The sequence below is a fragment of the Otolemur garnettii genome, unplaced genomic scaffold (genome assembly GCF_000181295.1).
Source record: "Otolemur garnettii isolate 467f Iridium unplaced genomic scaffold, OtoGar3 scaffold00093, whole genome shotgun sequence".
NCBI lineage: Eukaryota > Metazoa > Chordata > Mammalia > Primates > Galagidae > Otolemur > Otolemur garnettii.
Genome location: NW_003852488.1, coordinates 726,901 through 749,466, shown reverse-complemented (window position 1 = coordinate 749,466; position 22,566 = coordinate 726,901). Strand labels below are relative to the sequence as shown.

The 22,566-nt window shown below is 33.8% G+C and overlaps 1 protein-coding gene across 5 annotated transcripts in view; it reads right to left on the bottom strand.

The window, feature by feature from the left end:
- The window catches only part of KIAA1109 (KIAA1109 ortholog), a 245,993-nt gene that overhangs the window by 113,364 nt on the left and 110,063 nt on the right, over positions 1–22,566 (bottom strand). For all 5 annotated transcript variants that reach the window (XM_023516561.1, XM_023516563.1, XM_023516564.1 and 2 more), the window contains 13 exons: positions 22,152–22,279; positions 20,944–21,143; positions 18,377–18,574; positions 17,493–17,704; positions 14,534–14,685; positions 13,966–14,116; positions 13,642–13,794; positions 11,751–11,991; positions 10,227–10,369; positions 7,667–7,886; positions 7,053–7,211; positions 5,319–5,494; positions 1,348–1,523 (listed from right to left, as the gene is read on the bottom strand). In XM_023516561.1, the coding sequence (XP_023372329.1) occupies positions 1,348–1,523; positions 5,319–5,494; positions 7,053–7,211; positions 7,667–7,886; positions 10,227–10,369; positions 11,751–11,991; positions 13,642–13,794; positions 13,966–14,116; positions 14,534–14,685; positions 17,493–17,704; positions 18,377–18,574; positions 20,944–21,143; positions 22,152–22,279 (2,309 nt within the window). The remainder of the gene's footprint in view (positions 1–1,347; positions 1,524–5,318; positions 5,495–7,052; positions 7,212–7,666; positions 7,887–10,226; positions 10,370–11,750; positions 11,992–13,641; positions 13,795–13,965; positions 14,117–14,533; positions 14,686–17,492; positions 17,705–18,376; positions 18,575–20,943; positions 21,144–22,151; positions 22,280–22,566) is intronic.

Below are 22,566 nucleotides of genomic sequence, written 5' to 3'. Positions count from 1 at the left end.
AGAAAATGACATGAAGGCTGTGTTGACCAGTTTGATGGAAGTATTTCGGATTGCATGTGAAAACCCCACACTGTACCCCAGAAGTGCATTAATGTACATAGTTACCATTCATTAAAAAAAAAAAGAAGAAGAAGAATAGGACAGTTTAAACAACCCTTTGATGAGAAGCAATAAAGAAATAAAAAAGTTTAATTCTCAATGTTTCTAATGTTATAAATTACAATATACTAAATACTAGTTTTATTACTTTTTTCATTTTCCTGTACATTTATAATAACCAGTATGTTCTGATCAACATTGTCAAGGTCACAGAACAAAAGTAATTTTTCCCACTGATTACTAAAATCACTTTGCATAATTTCAGCTTGCATAGTCACTGTTATGGCATCAGACTACAGTATTGTGAAAAGTAAGGATTCCCTATACCTAATAGAAAAAAAATGTGATCTCTATGTTCCTGTGCCATTAGAAATTCCTCAGACATTTTGACTTGAGAAAAAATTTAAGAGAACTACATTTTTCTATATGTAATTCCATGAAATTTTATAAAAACAAACTTTGTTAAATTTAAAATTTTAAATAGAATATTTCAAATGAAAAATACATTGGACACAAAAGTGTTTTTTAACTCACTACCTTGCAAAAGCACAAAAAGGATGAAACCTAGAATGTTGCAAATACCTTGTCATAAATGCATCTATCTCTATATTCTATTTCTGTCCACTTAAGACCAAAGTAAAATTCCAAATTCCCAAAAGATTAGTCAAATTCTATTAGTAGGTATATAATTGCCTATGTAAGCAGTTAAAAACAGAAGAAAAGAAAACAAAACCACTTGGAAGAACCATCCAGAAAAATACAGAAATAAAAGATGGTTCTTAACTTCCATGCTACATTTGATATTCCTGTATTTATTTTTCACAGCTACACTTCTTAGTTTGTTCCTAATATAAAATTTTACTCAATTCCACTCAGAAAGGAGGCTAGGAATAAATTCTAAATAAAATATATAAAATTAAAATCCTTAAGACAATAAGAATTCCACCAGTGCCAAGTAAATGCTGAGGGCATACATCAACATATGTACTTCACTTCAGATGGTGCTCATATATGTATTAACATGGCACAAAAACTGCCTAAAAATACGTCTCATAAATCTGTTGATAACATGATTGGGGTATTAATAAGAAAATGTAGCTACCACTTTTATCAAATGGTAATTAACTTCTCATTAAGATATTTAAATTACTTTCTATTTAAAATTTTAGAATGAGAAGAAAGCAAAGCTAAAAACAAAGAGGTACTATAATTCTTGCACAAAATTTTAAACAAAAATACAAAAGATACCTTCTTGCTCTTTTTCCTTTTCTCTCTTTGGCTGTGTCAGAGTCCACAATGTCTGCTCTGAGGCAGTCCAAAGTCCCTGAAAATGAAAGGTGTTCTCCAAAGTACATACGGTAGCAGAGTGGCATTGCATCCTGTGACTGAATTCCTGTATGACTCAGAAGAGGTTTGAAAACAACCTAAAAAACAAACATTCATATTAGCTCAATTCATAGTTCACCATTTACTATAGGAATTACGTACAGAAAAACATTGTTTTTTTTTTCCCTCTCTGTTGCCCAAGCTAGAGTACCCGGGTTTCAGTCTATCTCACAGCAACCTCAAACTCCTAGCTTAAAGTGATCTACCTATCTCAGCTTCCTGAGTAGCTGGGACTACAAGTGTCCACCACAATGCCTGGTTAATTTTTCAACTTTTAATAGAGAGGAGGTCTTGCTCTTGTTCAGGCTGGTCTTGAACACCTGAAATCAGGCAGTCCTCCCAACTCAGCCTCTCAGAACACTAGGATTACAGGTATGAGCCACATACCAGGCCAGAATATAGCTTTTTTCTTATCCTACCACAGTACATACTATCACATAGTGTAAAGCAAAAACAGTCTCATATAATTGGCTGTAATTTTACTAAAAACTTTTATTTTGAGCACCTTTTATGTGCTCAAATTCTTAAGCATTAATTTTACTAAAAACTTAACATTTTGAGCACCTTATGATTAAATTGAAGATAAGTCTTACAAAGGTTCCTTAGTCTTGCCTGGTTGTGTGAAATTACAAGGAAAATTCTGTATTAGTGTAAATCATTCTACCTCTTGCTTTTAAAAATGGCGTATTTAATTTTTTTTTAAAGCTGGTATATTAGGTTCACAAAGTGGTTTATCAATTTCCTGTGTTAACATAAAAACATTTCAAATGTTACAACTAACTTATTTTAAAATGGTATTCCTCAGTTGAAACACTTATTTTCTGACAGAAAACCTCTTTTACATTTTAAGTATCATACATGCTTATGCAAATACTCTGATTAAATCTCCAGTTAACTGAATTTCACAGTCACTAAGAGCTAACCTAAACACAAGCAACTGTATGTGTTCAATGCCAGCGCACTGTAATCACTCTGACTACTCCTCTACTGCGTGGTTCCTTTTTCTCCTTCTACATATTAAACATAGATGCTGACAAGCACGTTCCTCAGCGTCCTTCTAACTCTTTAACTATGTGTTTTCTCTTAGTGACATTTTCCTGAAGATTAAAAAACCCTATCTAGATGGATAATGCTGAGACCCAAGCCTGCATTTTCAATTGTCCTAGGCTACCTTAAATTCTTGGGCTTGGAAAGAGAGGTCACTCTTTTGACATTCTGAAGCAGGGTCCTCAAACTTTTTAAACAGGGGGCCAGTTCACTGTCCCTCAAACGGTTGGAGGGTCGGACTGCGGGCCTGGGATGAGTCAGCTGCTAAGCAGGACAGGCAGCACGGGCAAAAACACCCAGTGGGCCGGATAAATGTTCTAGGTGGGCTGCATGTGGCCTGCGGGCCGTAGTTTGAGGATACCTGCTCTGAAGGGTTAGAATGAGAGAATTCAAACAATTTTACTCTAGACTGGAAACGTAAGTGATGTTTCCTTGCACACTTTCTTGGTATTACTCTTCCTTAGGTTTGCTCTGTCATGCCACTGGAAAAACTCTTCTCTCTGCAAAGTTCAAACCATCCTCCATTTTTCCAAATCTTGGTCATCAATTTATGCTCCCTGGTTAATCTTTCATACATACTAGGGAATTTAATTTCTGACCTTCGTTTTTCTGACTGCCCCAATTTAGAATCATGTCTTCAACAGCTATGCAGATACTTACTGAACACTTCAGTTTCAAAGTTATGTGACTTCCTTGTCATGTACAACCTTGGCTTAAACTCCATTTCAGCAACTTCTTAGACTCTATATTATATCTCGTCACCTCATTTTTCTTGTTACGTCTGTTTTGGACCAATCCTCTACTATTCCTATAATGGAGCTGCTATATAATTGCATTCGCTGGCACTTCAACATTTACACTATGTAGAAACATTTAACTAGATCCTCAGCACTACTGGGCAATCTTTATGGGCGTCTGTGGTAATCTCTCTTTTCCACTGACTCCAACCTTTACTCATGTCTAAATCACCTTACACAATTTTTATTGTACTATTTAACATTCATGTTCCTAGTGGATTTTAGAATCTTATATATAAAAGTGTAGTTTTCTCTAAAAATGTGTAATGAATGTGAATAAATATAATGAACTTATCACACAGCCAAAACATAAAAATTATTTTTCCTACTCTTCCTTTTCTTTAAAAAAAAATGAATGAGTCCCTAAAAACTACACTAGAGCTAGGCACAGGGGCAGGTGCCTATCGTCCTAGCTACTTTGGAGGTTGAGGCAGGAGGATCTTGAGTTTGAGCCCAGCCTGGCAGCACAGTGAGACCGCATCTCCAAAAATGAAATAAAATAAAAACTACTCTGCAGTATTAGGAAAGTAAATCTCATGAAAATTTAAAAGGTCCTGACAATTTTTTTTAACACAAATTACCTTATTTTATAAGAAAAATTGAAATTAACAGTGAAAACTTATCACTAGCCACTGTGGCTCATCGTGATCACATAGTGGTTAAGTGAAAACTTACCTCTACACTGTAGTTGTAAGCTATCCTTATTAATTCCCAAAAACTCATAGAGGAAAAAGTACCTGTTATACCTAAAGCCTTTCTTTCTAAAATTGAGTCTGAATTCCAATGCTTTCCCTTACCCTACAAACCTTGCTCTGTCTGCTAACAATCTTTTCCTAACCTTCCTCACTCCTTTCAAGTATAGTCAGCCTTCCATACTCACAATTTCCACATTCAAAGATTCAACCAACCCTGGCTCAAAAATATTAGGGTGGGGGAAGAAATGATAAAAATAATAGTAAAAAATAAGCCAGGTATGATGACACACACATGTAATCTGAGACAATGAAACAGTAAGATCACCTTAGCCCAGAAGTTAGTGACCAGCATGGGTAACATAGCAAGACCCTATCCTCAAAAAAAAAAACATAAACAAAAAATCAACACAATTAACAACTATTTACATAGCATTTATAATTTATTAGGTGTTATAAATAATAAAGAAAAGATTTAAATTATATAGGAGATATGCACATGTTATATGCAAATACTACACCATCATATGTGAGGGAGGGACTAGAACATTTGCAGATTTGGGGATCCTCAGGGGCTCCTGGAACCAAGCCCCTGTGGATACAGTGGGAACTGCCTGTAGATATGTTTGAGACTCTTTCATTCAAAAAAAAATGACGCCTCCTCTCAACCATGTCCCACTCTCTCACTTGCCTTCTGGTCACTCAAGCTAAAAAGTATGTTTCGAAGGATTTTACTCTTCCCTGTCCACATTTAATCAATTAAATAAGACCTCCATAATACTATCTTTTACCTTTGCAAGGTCACAACCATCTAAGCTTACAGTCTTATTACCACTGTGTGAAACATTTCAATAATTCATCTTTTCACTGTTTTTGTACTTCAATACATTTAACACATTGCCGCTCATATAATATTTCTACAGGTACAGTTTTAGTTATTTTGTAACTCTATTTTAAAAACATCAATACCTCTCCATTGCTTACTCAATAACATCATTAGGTAGCATTAAGGACCACAGGATATGCTTAAATTTAACTTTCTTGTCCTGTTACTTAGTCAATTGGTTGCAAAAAAAAAAAAATGTTATTATATGAGACTCTTCTGTTTAATGGTCATTTACAGATGTTGAATTTGCATTTACAATTTATCCATGTACTTTTTACATGAAGGCTTTAGGCAGAAAGGTACACAATAAAGATTTTTTTCTAGAATTCTAAGGTATATACTGCTTGATGGTTCTAATGGCTAATGCTAAGGAGGAATTATTGTAATTGGGGAAAAAACAGGCCAGCTTACCTGTGCATCAGCAAGCTGAACTGCAGGAAACCCTTGGTTCGCTTCTTCTACACCTGCTACATCATCCTGACTGGTGCTATGCTGAGAATGTGTCCCGTCCAAAGTATTTTGGTCACTAGACAAGACAGTGTTGAAATCTGAAGCTGAAGGTATTGTAGGAAGATTGGGTGCAACACCTAACAGAGTAAATTTTCAAAAATAAAAAATGTAAATTATTGAGGAACAGAAACACATAAAAGGCCACGGCAAGGCAAACTTTTGAAGTCTGTATTGCAGTAACAATGCTAGCCTGTTTCAATTGAAAAAAAATTAGTACTTTTACATTATTTTACAGACGTGATTTATTGATGAAAAATGAAATTAAATGAAATTTTCAGAAAACATCAGTCATCTTTATATAAAGTCTATATTAGAGTCAGTCAGTCCAAAACATAGAATTTTGGGATGGAAATATCTTTGAAAAACATTTTAATGCACCCTCAGTTTTGCCCTAAAGTAGAGAATTACAAAGAGCAGCAGGACAAAAGCCACAAGTTTCACACAGAATCACACACATGCTTTCCTGAGGCAGAACAAAAATGAAATGGTACTATTTCTTTCCTCCATGCTCCCATTATTCTTTAACTCTCCAAGAAAAGCACCCATGATAGATGAGAATTGTTCCTTTCTGTTTCTCTTGAAATTTTAAACTGTATGTATTCTGTGTCAGAACCAGTATGTGGCTAGGATTAGTATCAGTACCAGATTCAAAGTGGTCTACACACCAGCAAAAATAAGAAACAAAGTAGTAGTTATATATCAACCATTTTTCATGCTTTCATATTTTCTGTCTGAAAAGATTTAAATAGCTGTCCAAATAGCTATTGCACAGATGAATTTTAGTGGCTTTTAGTAACAATCAAAGGCTACTTCAAATAATCTTTTTAAAAATATATATATATAAGAAAATAATATATACATGTTATAAACTTGGAAAAGTACAAAAAAATAGAAAAAGAACAGAAAACAAACGGTGTGTCCACTTACATCTCTGTATATAACCACCATTACTTACTTCTTTGGAAAATTTCCTGACAGACTTTTTCCTACTTACACATAATTCTTCCAAACTTAATAAATGGTCTTCATTTGTCTGTCTCCTTAAGAAAAGGAATCTTACTTTATTCTTCTTGGTACTGCTTATACCTTATACTTCTTATTTACTTCTTAGTACTTAGTACAGATTTAAGTAAATATTTGTTAGGTAACTACAAAGAGTATGATAGCTGTTATGCCTCAGAGGGATGTGAATAAACAAAAAATATTTTGCATAACCTTAAGTGCTCATACATGATGTATTTTGCAGTTTTTCATTTACTACCTTTCAGTGTTTTAAAAATTAGACCAGCTACCTTAAAAGGAAGTTTTAAAGTCTTTATATATAATCTCATATTTGATAAATTTGTCTTTCCATAAGAAAAATGAGTGACTGCTTCTTACTCTCTCAATTGAAATACTGCCAAAGGCATTTACAAATGGGCCAATTTCAACCAAATACTACGAAATGTTTTAGATTTTTTTTTCAACCATCCTTTGAAAAATAGGACTTTGCTATAACTATATGTGCCCTTAGAGAAGCGGTTCTCAACCTGTGGGTTGCAACCCCCCAGGAACTATATTAAAGGGCCACGCCATTAGGAAGGTTTAGAACCACTGTCTTAGTCAGTTAAGTAAAATAATGAGATAATTTAATACCTGTTGGAAGACTATTGTGTCCGGATTTTGTAACTGGAGAGTCTTGTACCACACTTCCTCGATTACCCACAGCATTTGACATCCAATTATAGAAACTCACAGATGATGGCTCAGATAGCAAGGGATGTTCAGATAACATATCAGTGGCTACTGTATTTCCTGAAAATAAAATTGTACTGCGTATAGTATTACTTATGTAATAAGGAGCATAAAATGTAATTTATATAATTATTTTTGAAACAATTATAATGTTTGCCTTTCCATGGCTTTTAAACTCTCATTGCATAATGCTGCTATTTGAATATTAAGGCATTAATACATGGCTTATTTTTATTATAATGGGGAAGAATTCTATGTTGGCTGGTCTGGACAGCACCCCACATCAAGTGCCTAGATTAATATAAGTCAGTGCTGCGACAGAGAAAAGGTAAACTAAAGACACCAAGAAGTTACAAACTAAATAACTGCTTCTTAAAACATTTTCTCAAAGATAAGGTATAATATGAAAGATTAATTAAATACCGAAGTATATATATAACTAAACTTAAGCCCTGGGTTTTTTTTTTATTCCCCCATAAAAGTAAACACATATTTGTCAAATCTAGAGGATATACCGGTTCTTGTTAGAGAGCTACTTTTCACAGCGGCACTGCTTCTCTGAGGAGTTCCTTCCAGGAGGTTGTGCAAGCTTGGGAAGCTTCCAGTTAGATAGCTGAGCAAGCTCTCCTTCCTTGGACTCTCCTTTACTGGCATCCCAGAACGTCCAACATGCACTGGAGAATCTGTGGCAGTATCTCCACTGGTATAGCTCAGAGAATGATATGGGTGGATACCCTACAGAAAAAACAACATAGGGTTCTTTCTTATGCATGTAAAAATATTGCTGATAACTACAACTACTATTGCTGTTACTATGTTAGCTGTTCTAAACATGAATACAAAAACTGTGTGTCTGCTGGGATTGCAGTAAATCTCAACTGTACCTAAAAACACAAAAGGGCGTTTTTATTATCATTAATATACTGAAACACATTTACGTATTTTAACAATGTGTCATTAATTCCCTTTTTAATCTAATGAGAGAATCCAATGGCAAGACACATAGAACAAGGTACAGCATATCAAACAGATCGTGGGAAATAAAGCCCTCTTGATACCTAAGGATCAGTACAGAGCAACAGAACTTCAGCAACAGAAATGGATGAGGTATTTCTTTTTTTGAGACAGAGTCTCACTTTATCACCCTCAGTAGAGTGATGTGGCATCACAGCTCACAGCCACCTCAAACTCCTGGGCTCAAGTGATCCTCTTGCCTCAGCCTCCCAAGTAGCTGAGATTGCAGGTGCCCACCACAATACCTGGTTATTTTTAGAGATAGTGTCTCACTCTTGCTCAGGCTGGTCTAAAACTCTTGAGCTCAGGCAATCCATCCACCTTGGCCTCCCAGAGTGCTAGGATTATAGGCATGAACCAGTGTGCCCAGCTTCGGATAAGGTATTTCTAAGAGACACTAAGGAACATCCCTATGGGCAGTAAAAACCTCCCCAAAAAGTAGCTTGAAATAATTCTTTTCATCACTGCTTATTTACTGAACCAGCTAACTGATAACCAGATACAATCTCCTTTATACAAAATGGTCCCTATAAAACTAATTAAAAATATATATACACTGAAAATGATCTATAACATGAGGGTGGGGAATCTGCAGCCTCAAGGCCACATGTGGCCCTCCAGATCTCCAAGTATGATCCCTCTACTGAATCCAAACTATAAAATTGTGTTCTGTAAAATTGGATTCAGTCAACGGGTGCATTCAAGGATACTGAAGGCCACATATGGCTCTGAGGCCACAGGTCATGCCTATAATCCTATCTACTCAGGGTAGGGGGCTGAGGCAGGAAGAGCACTTGAGGCAGGAGTTTGAGGCCAAGCCTGGGCAACTTAAGGAGATCTCTAGGGGGAAAAAAAAAAGGGAAAAAATAAAAACCAGAGAACAGAAAGTTGTCTACCTTCAGCAACCACCCCTGCATTTCTTACTGAAGTCATCATAGATATCTACCTGGGAAGAAACTAGATAAGAAAAGGAATCGTAGGGACCAAGGTTCTTAGTGCTGCGGAGCCCCCTGAAGTCTTAGTCCTCTCTGGAAAGGAGAAAAGTCTGTACTCTTTCCATGCCCTACCAGTCACCCCAGTCACCCTCACTTAGGTGAGAAAAAGTGAAGAAAGAGTATTGAGATAAGAGGTCAAAGGGCATTTACAACATATTAAACACTTACTAAGCATGTTTTATATATTATTTTCCTTAATCCTTAATAAGTTATCCAAGATAAGAGATAAGTTCTGGTTATAAATAAAGAAGTCACTTATACATGTACTAAGAAAACAGCCAGATACTTAACCCATCTGTCTATGCCCAAATTCTTAACACTGTATTATCCTTCCTAGTGCCCTAATAACAAAATCTGTGTTAAGATTTAACTCTCTGGAGAGCTCTAAAATATCAAAATACTTTTCAGTTATTCTTTAATAAAAAACAAAAAATCAAAACTTACAAGATTTTTCAACTTCTATCCTCTATCACATCTAAGATTAGAATTTCAGATCAATTTAAAATATATTAATAGTAAAAAAAAAAAAAAAGACTACACCCACAAAGAGATCTTGATAAGCAAAGATTTGAAACAAAACATTTAGAATTTCAAATTTCTGGAGGACTTTTATAACCTATAGTGTTAAAAAATATGTTTTAAAAAATACTAAAAGAGAACAGTATTAACAGCAAAGCACCTAAATTTGATGAAAGGGTTTTCTTAAAACATAATTAAAATAATAAAATAGCCTAACCCAAGCCATATATCAATCACACACTGACTGAAAGGCTTAAAATTGCTGATTACAAGACTGTCAACATTTTCAATATTGGATTTTATTCAATATCCTGTTGAATAAATTATAGAGAGCACTAAGGCTTAGTAGTTAAAGTGGTCCTTAGTATTAATTAATGATGATATAATTTTCAAAGAAATATGTAAACTAAAGTTACAAATCAAATTAGTTTTAGCATAAAATGCTATCTGAATATTTAGGGTAGATACCTAATATTTAAATGAGGTAATATTTTAAGTTTTCTCTGTTAAGTCTGAACAACTATAACCAAAAATAGCAATAATATACCTTTATTTTTAATGCAGAGTCACTATGGGTGTGAGTTTTAGAAAGTTTCCTCATTATCTCAGCGCCAGTTACAGGTCCAGAGCTACCAGGTGGGGGCCGGTTAGCAGTTCCTTCTAGTAGCATTGTGTGTTCACTGACAGTGGCTGAAACAGTTCAAAAGAATAAGTGAGCAATTACTACCACATTTTCTAAAAATAACAACCTTGGTGTTCCTAGTTATATGACTATACACAACTTTTATATTCTTTGACAAATTATTTGTGGAATTTGATATAATATTTGCTCTTTCTCTTTACCTTCTCAACCTCAATTCTCTTGCTCAGTCTCAAGAAAGAAACAAACATCTATTATTCCATTGCCATGCAAATGATATATAAACCAAATGCATATTCAATTAAACCAAGAAAATACAGAATGTTCACAGATTAACATAGATATTTACAGATAAATGGAAGAGATATTCACTGCACTGTTTTGTCAGTTTTTGTTTAGACTTGAAATTTTTCAAAATAAATAATAAAATCTAGGCTACACCTCATAATACATTTATTTTTTGTGTGTATGTGGGTTTTTTGTTAAATTGTTGGGGATTCATTGAGGGTACAAAGAATGAGGCTACACTGATTGCATTTGTTAGATAAAGTCCCTCTTATAATTGTGTCCTTCCCCCAAAAGCTGATATATCTGTTCATTGAATAAAACTTATTTTAAAAACTAAGCTGGGAAAAGTATTATATGTTAATGTTCTAAAATCTCTAATTTTAGAACTACTCTTTTTCTCATGATACTTTTAATATTTCTCTCAAAACATGGTCAGATAAATTTTCATTGAATATTATATGTCATGATAATATTAAAAATTAACCTTTGGCAAAGAATTAAAGTATGCATGTACATTTCAGAAATGCATACCCACTGTCTCTGTTTTAACACAGCCATTCTGTTGACAGAATTGTAGGCTGAATGCAGGTCCCCAAATTTACATAAATTCAGGATTAAATAGGCACTGGGTGAAAAGATGATGGCCCCTTTAAAAGACTGTGTAGCATAGAGAAGATTATAAACAGACAAATACAAATTTTAAAAGGAGGTTTCTATGTTTCATTCAAAATACTCTAGTTATATAAAGATGTCTTTGCACTGGATAGATAGGGAGAAGATACTGCATTTCAGAGAATTCAATTTATAAAATCAAGTCAGTATAAAGATTCAACCATTATTACCACTTATTTGGACTAATAAAAGTCATACCATATATACAATTAAGCCATGACATTTTCAAATGTGGGACACAAATTATTAAAATGATCACAAGTACCATGTCAACAAGTATGTAACACCCAGCTAAAAGACTGGCTTGTAATGTAATAGTAATTTATTAGTCACTGTTGGGAAAGCATAAAGGTCCACAGTATTTTTTAAAGAGGTATAATAGCATTATTAATAGATACACATATCTAAGCAAAAAAGCAAATAGTAACTGTGTAATGTAAGAAAACATTCAACAGAGGCTTATAAAATTACCTGCATCGAATTCAAATTCTGCTCCATCAGCACTGGTATCACTTTGAAGGCCACCCCCATTGTCCAACCCAAGTCCATCTTCATGTTCGTGGTCCACAGCTATTTGAGGTTTCAGGGGCTGAGCTGGTCTATGTAAGCTCACTCCTTTAAAGGCTGGTGTCACCACAATGAACTTCATCCACTGCCTTGCCAATGCAACTAAACCTTTCTTTAAAGTTACCAAAGCAGGAAGTCCATCACTCTGTAACAACAATGATGTGGTTAAAAGTAATCTAATGTAATAGTAACAGTTCCTGATTAAGTCCTTTGTATAAATTTATTAAAAATCTCATAATCCACCTTTAGAGATGAAGCAACTAAAATTTAGATATTATGTTAAGTAATTTATCCAGTTTCCCAAGAAAGTCAGGTTTTCAACTGACTGTAGAATCCAATCTCTAAACATAACACTTCGTCTTTCTGTTATAAAACAACAACACAGCAGCACCAGGTCAACATGACACTAGAAATGGGATGCAAAAGTGGGATTCTTCTTAAGAAGCATTCAATCCATTTTACTGTGTTTTTTTGTTTGTTTGTTTTTTGTGCCACATGATTGTGCCACATGAAGAATCAGAATGTATTGTGAGCTATTTGGAATATTCACTAAGCAAAAATACAATAAAATTATTCTCTTCAAAGATAAGGTAACTACCATCATTCTGACATTTAAAAAATTAAATTAGTAGAAGTTGAACGCTAGGCATAGATGAATTTATAGCTGCCTTGAAAGTTAAATGTATTTTCAGTATATATATATGAAATTCTATATAGGGGTGATTGTTAAGAAAAAAACTTTTGGCTCTTTCACTAACAGAGTCTTAGCCTAAAAAGAAAATACCTGACTCCTATCCACCTTCTTTCCGACAATTTCCCATGTTAGGAGAAATGGCTAATTTGACTGAAGAACCCCATTTACTAGAGGGTAGGAATCACCCCCACTTACTTTCTGAGGAACATCAAGTCCACTAGCCTGTCCTTTCATTCCTAGACTTAAGGAGGGCCATTTTCTGCTGCAGCTTCTTACATGGAAAGCACATCTGACAAAGTCCATCCATGAGAAATACCTACCATTCTCTCTGTACTATCTTCTATAAAGTTAGATGGGCAAGTAGGCTTGCAGTGTGGATCGCCCAGTCTTTAATTTACAGGGAAGGAGTAGAAAGCACTACACCAGTATTAAGTTCAATTATCTTAATCAAATCCATCATGAGATTTTTGACTTGCCAGACCAATTGCTTAACTTGCCATTTAATAATACTGATACATTGGCCCTTAATTTGACTAGTTTCTTACGTATGCTCTATTAGCCAGAAGCTTAGAGAAGATAAGAAGGATAATTAAAGCTTTAAAACTGTAATCTTGACGTGTTATCTGCTTTTCTAGAGTAGAGATGAATTGTATTTATTTTGTACAATTATATTTCTTCCCTCCATTATTAATTAGTTCTTATTTGATTAAAATGTATATAAAATTTGACTATGGTGACTATTCTCCTGCTTGAAAACTCTTTATATCGTTAGCTTCTAAGACCACTCTTTCTTGGTTTTCCTCTTTCCTTCCTACTCTATCCAACCTTCTCACTTCCTTAATTTTGGCATTCTTCAGGATTCCATTCTTAACCAGTTTCTTATTAACATATCAGCCCTAGAAATCTCCTCTATATCCACAGCTTCTACTAGCATCTTCATGCTGGCAACTGCCAGATCATTCATCTGAGCACAGTGTTGTCTGTTGACCTGTATTTCTAGCAATACTTCTCTGCTGGACTTCCCATATGCATCTCAAATCTAACAGTGGTCCTGCAGCAGAAAAGAGGTTTCTTTAAAGCTAAATGGTTTTAATAACTCACCATTGTAGCATCATCAATGATGGAGTAATTTGCCTGGTGCAGGTAGTGGTGCAGTATATTACACAGTAAACATGAAGGATTCTCTTGGAGAAAGCGGGCAACTTTTGTAAGTCTGTTGTATTTACTTCGTAAGGGAAAATGTACACTTTTATTCTGAAACCAATCCACAATAGATTAGGAATAGTTCATATGAAAAATTCTACAAATAAAAGATACCTGGTAATTAAGAACTTGTAGGTCTGATACCATCCAATAATGATTAATAATAAGGGATCATTTTCAATACCGAAGTTTGTCTGATGCTTGTAATATTTAAAGACATACCTCTAACGCTTCTGTCATTATGCATCCCATAACAGCACAAATTCTCAAGGTTCCTTCTGTTTCTAACTTGTTTAAGGATGACTTGAGTTGATCAATAGGAACAAGCCAGGCACCAACAGCTGGAGTAGCAGTACTTAAAAGGTTCAACTGCCTTTTAAAATAAATACAAAATTATAAAAACAGAAGTCAAAATTTGTATTTCAATTTCCCATACCTACTGTACTCAGTGGGTATTTTACTCAGGCAAAATTACTTTCTTTTTGACCACTGGTAAATTATGAAAACATAACTAAGAAATGTAAAAAATAAATAATAGAGAAAAAAAATTAAAGCCTGTCAGAAGTAAAAGGAATAAACAAAAATCTCAGGCAAAGGGACATATAAAAATAATACTAAAATACTACCCCAAAAAATCGTGTCAAACATGGTAAAAATGTCAACAGAAAGTAAGTGGACAAAATGATGGGAATTAAATTAAAATTAAAAATATCTGTAAAGTAGAATTGTATGTTATTTGAAATAAAGAAGAATCATCAAGGGATGGCACTACATTTCAAAAACGTTTTACCTAGAAAATGCATGTGTAGCAGATCTAACATTGGTGGGAGCAGCAAAACTAAACCAAATTTCCTTAATGGTCAATTTCATGCTACATGAATCTGGAGGTGGAGGCATTAGAGGTAGATCTTTTTTCAAATCATCAGATTCAACCCCTTCATCCTATAAAACACAAAAAAATTATTAACATATATTCCTTAACTCCACTAACACAGAGGTTTACTAATATTAGAAAGGTACAAAACCTTTCTAATAAATCAAGATCTGTAGATAACACTTTCACATAAAATAGGCAATATGAACCTTGCACAGCTTAAACTTCTCCTGCTTGTAAGAAATATCTATGGATCCTTGAATTTCCAAGGAACATAGCATGAACAACCACTGTAGTAGATCTTAGAACTAAAGAGTTTCAATTAGTCACTTCATGTGACTGTATCTGTGTAGGGACGTTGAGCATTGCTTTTTCCAGATGAAGTGAGAACACTCTGTGACTTGCCAGAGATTAAATTCAGAATGGGTGATTGCTTCCTATTGCAATCTGCTTACATTCCATTTTGAGTAAATATCTCAAACTTCCAAATGAAGTTCATAAAAAAATTATATATGTTCAAATAAGTAACACTTCATAATAAAAAATTCTTAGCTATCTTACATGCTATTACTCTGAATCTGTACTGAAAAACAGAGATAATATTTTTAAAATATGCAATTGCCAGTCTTCAGAATGCAAAAAGGTAAGAAGCACTGTATTATCATTTTTTAAAATTATAAACCAAGTTTTTTATTTCAAATCTAAAACATGTGCCACAACATCATATTGTCTTGTTTAATGATTGCTTATTAAATAACAAATGAGATAAATAGTAAAATTTATCAAATTCTTGATAAATGAATAAATAATATAATCAATATGTAATGACTAAAAATATTAAGCCATATTTTTAGAAATTTCATGGACACACTGCAGACTTATACTAAAACTAAAGGCTTATAATTTAGAAGCATAATATTAAACATACAAAGTCTTCTTCCATTTACATCTATGTATAGATCATTAATTCATTTTTAGATATTGTTGATCAAGATTAAAAATACTGGCATTTTTTGTAGGATGATCAGATGATAAAGAGCTTTGAATCAAAACAGCTTTGAAATCTAAGTGTCCCAAAGCAGTATTTGTATTTGAGATCCTAAAGGTTTTAGTGGCAGTCACTATACATATGTTCACAATCTCTTACCTGTAATAACAAGACCCATGGGAAATGTAATTTTTTCTTGTAAATGTGCTATCGACATCTGGTTGGAACTGACTAGAGACTATTTTTCCCACCTGGTGTTTTTATTAATGTGCAGAAATATTTAAGTATGTCAAGATGGAGTGCTGTTTCAGATCCTACTAGGAGTGTATATGGCATATACTATGCACACCATACTACCTTTCTTCGAAAAAAATCCTAAATTCTGAAATACAGCCAACCCTATAAGTTTCATAGGGGCTCTGAGTCATGTACTTGGTAGATAAAGATATAGAAAACAGTCTTGAGGAACTTACAATTTTTAAAAGGAAGGAAGGCTTATAGAGACAATAACCAGTAACAATAGCATGTGTAGGTTCAAGCAAAGTAATAATACATTTGGCTTTAGATTGATTGTATTTGTGCTGCCTGTGGCACATTTAAACAATGATTAAATGATTAAAAGTTCAAACACAGTTCTGGAGCTCAGTTTAAGAGTGCTAAAGGCAAAGCCAATGGGAAAGAGAAATGCCATTAAATTGGGGAACTGACCTAGGAAATGAAATATGTCAGGAAGTACACAAATAGCAAAAAGAGGAGATAAGAACAGTACCTAGGGAGAGCATCCACATTTAAGAAGAAAGAATTCCATAAGGAAATGAATAAAGAAGGTCAGAGAACCCAAAGGAAGTAATGTTAGAGAATTAATTCAAGGATGACTTTCAGCATGGAGAGCAGGATCTGAGAGATCAAGGAACATGCCTGAATTTCTGCCAACTGTTTTAGTAGGCAGAAATTAAAGTGCTAATCCAGCATCTCAAATATTTTAAAAGACCTCCCATAAAACTGTGATTAAACTCTTCATGTACACATCAATAAATCCCTAGGAACCTGGGGTTCAAAGGCAAGTATACCCAAGATTATTGAATACTCATGATGTACTTTTTATTTAAAAAGTGGTTTCTTTGGAGGCTTTTCTCTTTCCTCTGTAGTTGATATAATTTTCAAAGATCAGAAGTCTATGTATACATGTGTGTTTAAGAACATTTACTACATTCTTTTTCTGTGCTAGGTATGAGTCAAGCCTTTCATATGTATGTTTTAATCTTCAAAACTCTATTAAGGTCAATATTATTACCTACTTCTATTATAGTGAAGAAACTTAGGAGAAGGTAAATAACTTGCCCAATATCACTAATCAGAAGCATAACTTTCAGTAATCCGGAATTTTGAATATTTTGGTCATCACCATTACAATACTCATTACCATGAAATGCTACCATAACAAAAATTAAAAATAAATTGAATATAAGGTATTATTCAGAACTCCAACTGGAATAAGCAGGTATGGACAAAAATACTTAAAACTTACATAAAATACTCCCAATAACAAAACTATTTAAAAAATGACTTCTGAAATCCTTCTGAACATACAAGGTGTGTTTTTCTTAAATTCTATTAACTTATTAATTTAACAAATATTTACTAAGTGCCTAATATGAGCAAGTTATAGAGCTAAGTACTATGATGGATATAAATATATTTATGATATATTTCAGAAATTATATTCTTTTCGTATATTCATCAAGATGCTTTAACCAAGTTACAAGATATCATAAATCCAAAATAGGGAAAGACAAGCAAATATATTCCAGAAACTAATTGTGAATTGGGTATATAGTATTCTATGTTATTTTCCTAAAGAATTATTATTATTAGAAATTCACCAACTTGTTCATCTGAAATTGAATTTCCATTCAAGTCTGAAGAAGGGCTTGTCCGGTCACATGGAAGATTATCATCAGAGACATCAGTATTATAGCCACTGCCAGTTGGAGAATCAGAAGAATTATTGGATGTCAGCACTCCACCCCTTTCTGTGACACTAGCTTTACCCATCATTCCAAAACTATTATATAAAACAGCACCAGACTGTCTTCCTCCTATGAAAATAAAGGAATTTATTAACAATAGTAGGTAAGTGCCTCACTGCTATATTCTACAATATCCTATAAAATTTTCTTAAAAACCTTTTTTCTCAAGACTTTGGTCCTATCTACCAGGTGATATATGACTGAATTATCAGGTAAACAATTATAGGCATATAGTAGTATAGTAGTCACTATATTATTGAAGACTAAACCTAAGAAAAGTCTTAGGCTTAATTCAACCTTCCTATTTAAAATATTACTCAGTAACAAAGAAAGCAAATGTAATCCTAAGTCAGTATTTTTCACTGGTAAAGGATTTACAATGCTTACATTCTATATGACAATGCTCTACTAATCAAAGATCCTGTGTTCAAAGGTGCAAATTTTCGCAAAACAAAGTGGCTTCATAATTTATTTGGGAATTTTTTCTGATTCACAGATAATTTCTTTCAAGCACTGAGGTTTGGTCTGCATGCTCTGCCTAGTTTCAAATCACAAAATGGAGGGAAAGCTCCACTTAAGCAATGGGGATGGGCACTGGCCCTTCATGAATAACCCCACACATCATATTTTCTGCTTTAATATGTTGATTCAGGTTATTGAAAATCACAATTTTCAAAACATTTCAGCAATGTCAGGCCAATTTGTCCCCCACTAAAGCAGAATTCAACAAAAAATACTTACCTTTTATGGTTAAATTTTCAAGTCCACATTCAAACATTATCCAACCCCATTTTTCTTGGCTAGGACCTATGCGAGTTACATCTGGAACAGACTGCTGATCAGTTTCATCCACAAAAGTAAATTCATCCAACTCCTCAAGAGTAAATAAAACTTTGGACTTCTCAAAAGGAATAGCAGTGATAGCACATGTCCCAATGTCTATTGTTAAAAGAGAGCAAAATGGCCATTTTTAAAGACAAAAGTTTATATTAAAAGAAAACAATTTAAACACTTAGTACACTGGTTCTGTTAAAACGGTATCTTAGTACTCTGTCAAAAAGAAAGATAAAATAAACAAATGAACCAACTTTTAGAATAATGCTGCCAAGAGGGAGAAAAGAAGATTCCATAATTATCAAATAATTGCTCCAAGGCAGTATGCATTTGTTTCTGAAAGATTATAGGATATTCTAAAAATATGAAGTTAAAAAGCTCATAAATAATTTGGCACAGCAATTTTAAATACTTTCATCATTTTATAAAATAAATGACTATTTTAATTAATTACCCAGCCTTAGGAAAAACATTATTTTCTAGGTAAATTACAACTTTACTAAAAGACTGCTTTATGCTAACATATTTAATATAACTATATTTATCATAGATATTGTCATGAGTCCATTGCTTACAGATATAACATGGAAATTAACATCCTGAGTGCTTGGAAGAAGTCTTATTTTATCTCACTTTTCATTTCTTTCTCTAATTACAGATAATGAATACAGAAAACCAAAAAAGAATATAAAAAATTATAAACTTACCACCCAGAGATAACTTGTTTGCAATGAAATAAATTGCCTTTTCAAGAACTTTAGAGATCATTTTGCAAACTTAGCCTTGGTTTTCATTTTCATGTTATAGTAAACCATGATGATTTCCTTAGGTCATTATAATTTTTTCAAAGATATCATTTTAATAGCTATATAATATTACACCACATAGAAATATCATTCTTTGCACAAATACAAAGTCTTTCCTGTTCAGAAAGTAAATAATTTACCTACATTTCCTATGATTTTCTTATTATTTAATTTTTTTATATTTGTCTCTAATCCCATGAATTCATTCTGATATAGGCATTGCATTAGGAATGTTTTTCCCTCCCCCCCTTTTTTTGAGATTCTGTCATAAGTTAGAGGATAATGGTTAGATGGACAATAGTGTCATCATAGCTGACTGCAGACTTGAACACCCAGGCTCAAGTGATTCTCCTGCCTCTGCTTCCCAAAGTATTAGAATTATAAGCATGAGTACCTAGCCAAAGTGAGAATTTAACTTGAATTTTATTTAAACTTCTTGTTCATGCAATATGCTCACATAGGTGAAAGTATAAAAATTATGAAAAAGTTTATCATGAAAAGTCTGTAACACCACATCCAGATACCTACTTCCCTTTCCCAAGAGGGTAAGAAATATCATAGTATTTATTAAGTATCTTTTGATAGCTACCTTATATACATGTAAGCAAAGACGTTTACATTTTTTATCACATTCTTATACAAATGTCCGCCTTGGACATTTCATTCACAGTTCTGTCTTCAATAAAATTTTTTTCTGGATGATACACCTTTCAAAATTATATAAGGTACTGTTTATGGTCTGTACCCAAGCACAAGCTGTCACAGCGTAAACTATAGAGCTGAGAAGTCTTTTCTTCACTCAAATCACTATACTTTGCACAAATTTTAGGAATGTAGATTGCAGGTACTCATGAAAAGTCTTTTGAAAATCTCTGTCAGATGTCTTCAGCCTCATAAATAGGATCATATAATAAGCACTGAGAAAGTCAAAAGAATTATACCAACCTAGAATGCAGGCCCAAATCATGAAACCTTCAGAATCTATAAAATATAGTGAGCAAATTCAAGGAATTTATCTATTTAATTCTGGATCGGTCACCTGTCACATATAAAAATTTTAGCAGAGGAACCATCCCCAAAACAGTTAACAAACCTAGTGTTTTCTGGATTGGACATACGATGTTCTAAGACAATTTAAGCCACTAAATGACAAAAGTGTACTAAATGGAGTCAAAAACATTGAAATGGTGTATGGCATCTCTACGTTTCTATTTTAACTCACTAGGGACTTTCAGAGAAATGTCCACCACTCTTATTGATGCTATTGATGTTATTTTACAGACTAGGCTCTCTGATTTTGATTAATCTTGCAATTAGTTCTTTTCAATAAAGTTTTACAAATAGAATAATTTTTAAAAATAAAGCCTATAAAGTTTATCCTCTGTTCTATAATGAGCAAGCAGATAACATGAAGAAAGCACATAGGAGACAGAAGTAGTTCCTAATTTGAGGCTGTACTACTTACTTTCTTACCAAAGTTTACCTTCCATTCTGCACAGAATGTAGTAAGTAAATGTCATGTGTTGAATATATGGAGAAATATTTTTCTCTTTATTACAAAATGCTCAAATTATAGCAACAGACAAAGGAAAAAATCACGTTCCCTTTTGCAAAGTCCTCTAACATTTACACATGCCAAAGAAAAATATAACTGTTGTAGAATCCTACCTGTTGTATCAAGGCCCCTAAGTTGCCCATGAACTCTATGAATGTTTAATTTGGCAGCAATTTCTTTGCCTTTTTCTGCTCCAGCATTTGATCTGAGAGATCCAGAAGACTGAGGCTGCATCTTAGTGGCATGAACATACCTATCAAAATTTGATGTTCTGCCAAGTTCTGCATTGTTTGAAGTCTCTTCAACAACACCCCTTTATGAAAAAAGAGAGCATAATGGATGGTTAAAAATTAAATGACATAGTTTAGTGAAAACATTTACCTAAGAGCATTTTACTACTGCATAAAGGCAGCAATTAATTACTCTGTTGTGACATTCGAAATTAGCAATGAATTTTACTCCACCTTTGTTCTTCATTTCAGCTTAGTTTAGACTAGATAAAAGATTTTACTTTCAGAATTAGAAACACAAGGTTCAAGCTATTTAGTAGGACTGCTGCCTTGGACAAGTCACTTAACTGTGATACTCAATTTTTCATCTGTAAAGTGAGGTTAATGAATAGGATCTGAGGAAAGAAGGCAGATTCCAGTGAGTATTTATCCAAAAAATGACATATTAGAAATAATGATGTGATCTAGCAAATGGGATCAAATTTATCACTTATTTCCTGGTCGGGCCACGCATGATACTCTGATCTTTTGGCTAAAAGTTAAAAAAAAAAAACAAAAAACAATTCAAGCTTGCTTAAACAATAAAAAGCATTTATTAGCCACAAGCATTAAAGTCAACTTCTTCTAACAGGTCAGGTCTACTTTCTCATCAATCTTTCACCCTGGCCTTCTTCTGTATGGGGAAGCTACAGCCTCAGCAGGTAGCAAGATGGCTGCAGCAATTCCGGACTTCAGTTGCTTTAACATTATAATTCTCATTTTTAGGCTCGGAGCCTATAGATCAAAGCGGCTAGGGCAACAGCCACACACACCAGAGTTGACGGGTTCGAATCCAGCCTGGGCCTGCCAAACAACAATGACAACTACAACCAAAAAAAAAAAGCCAGGTGTTGTGATGGGAGCCTATAGTCCCAGCTACTTGGGAGGCTGAGGCAAGAGAATCGCTTAAGCCAGGAGTTGGAGGTTGCTGTGAGCTGTGATGCCACAGCACTCTACCTAGGGTGACAGCTTGAGGCTCTGTCTCAAAAAAAAAAAATTCTCATTTTTATATCCAGCAAGATAATCATGGCTCAAAATAATATCTTTCTTACCTGTTCATACGAACTTGTGTAGCAATCCTGTCAAAACACAATGCCACTAGGGAAACATGAGTCACACTTCTACTAGGAGCTGTCGTGGGAGATTCTTCCACTGAGGCTTGTAACAAACATAAGTTTACCTAACATAAAAAAAGTCACAAATTTCAGAACTGAAAAGTAAAAATAAATCACTTAAACATAAAATATACAAAGTAATGAAAAACTACCATTAAGGTAACATATTTATAAACCTGACAATGATGAAAACAAAGTTTATTTATTTATTTATTTATTTTTTGCAATTTTTGGCCAGGGCCGGGTTTGAACCTGCCACCTCCAGTATATGGGGCCAGCGCTCTACTCCTTTGAGCCACAGGCGCCACCCAAAAACAAAGTTTATAAATATAGACTCATAAAATAATTACAG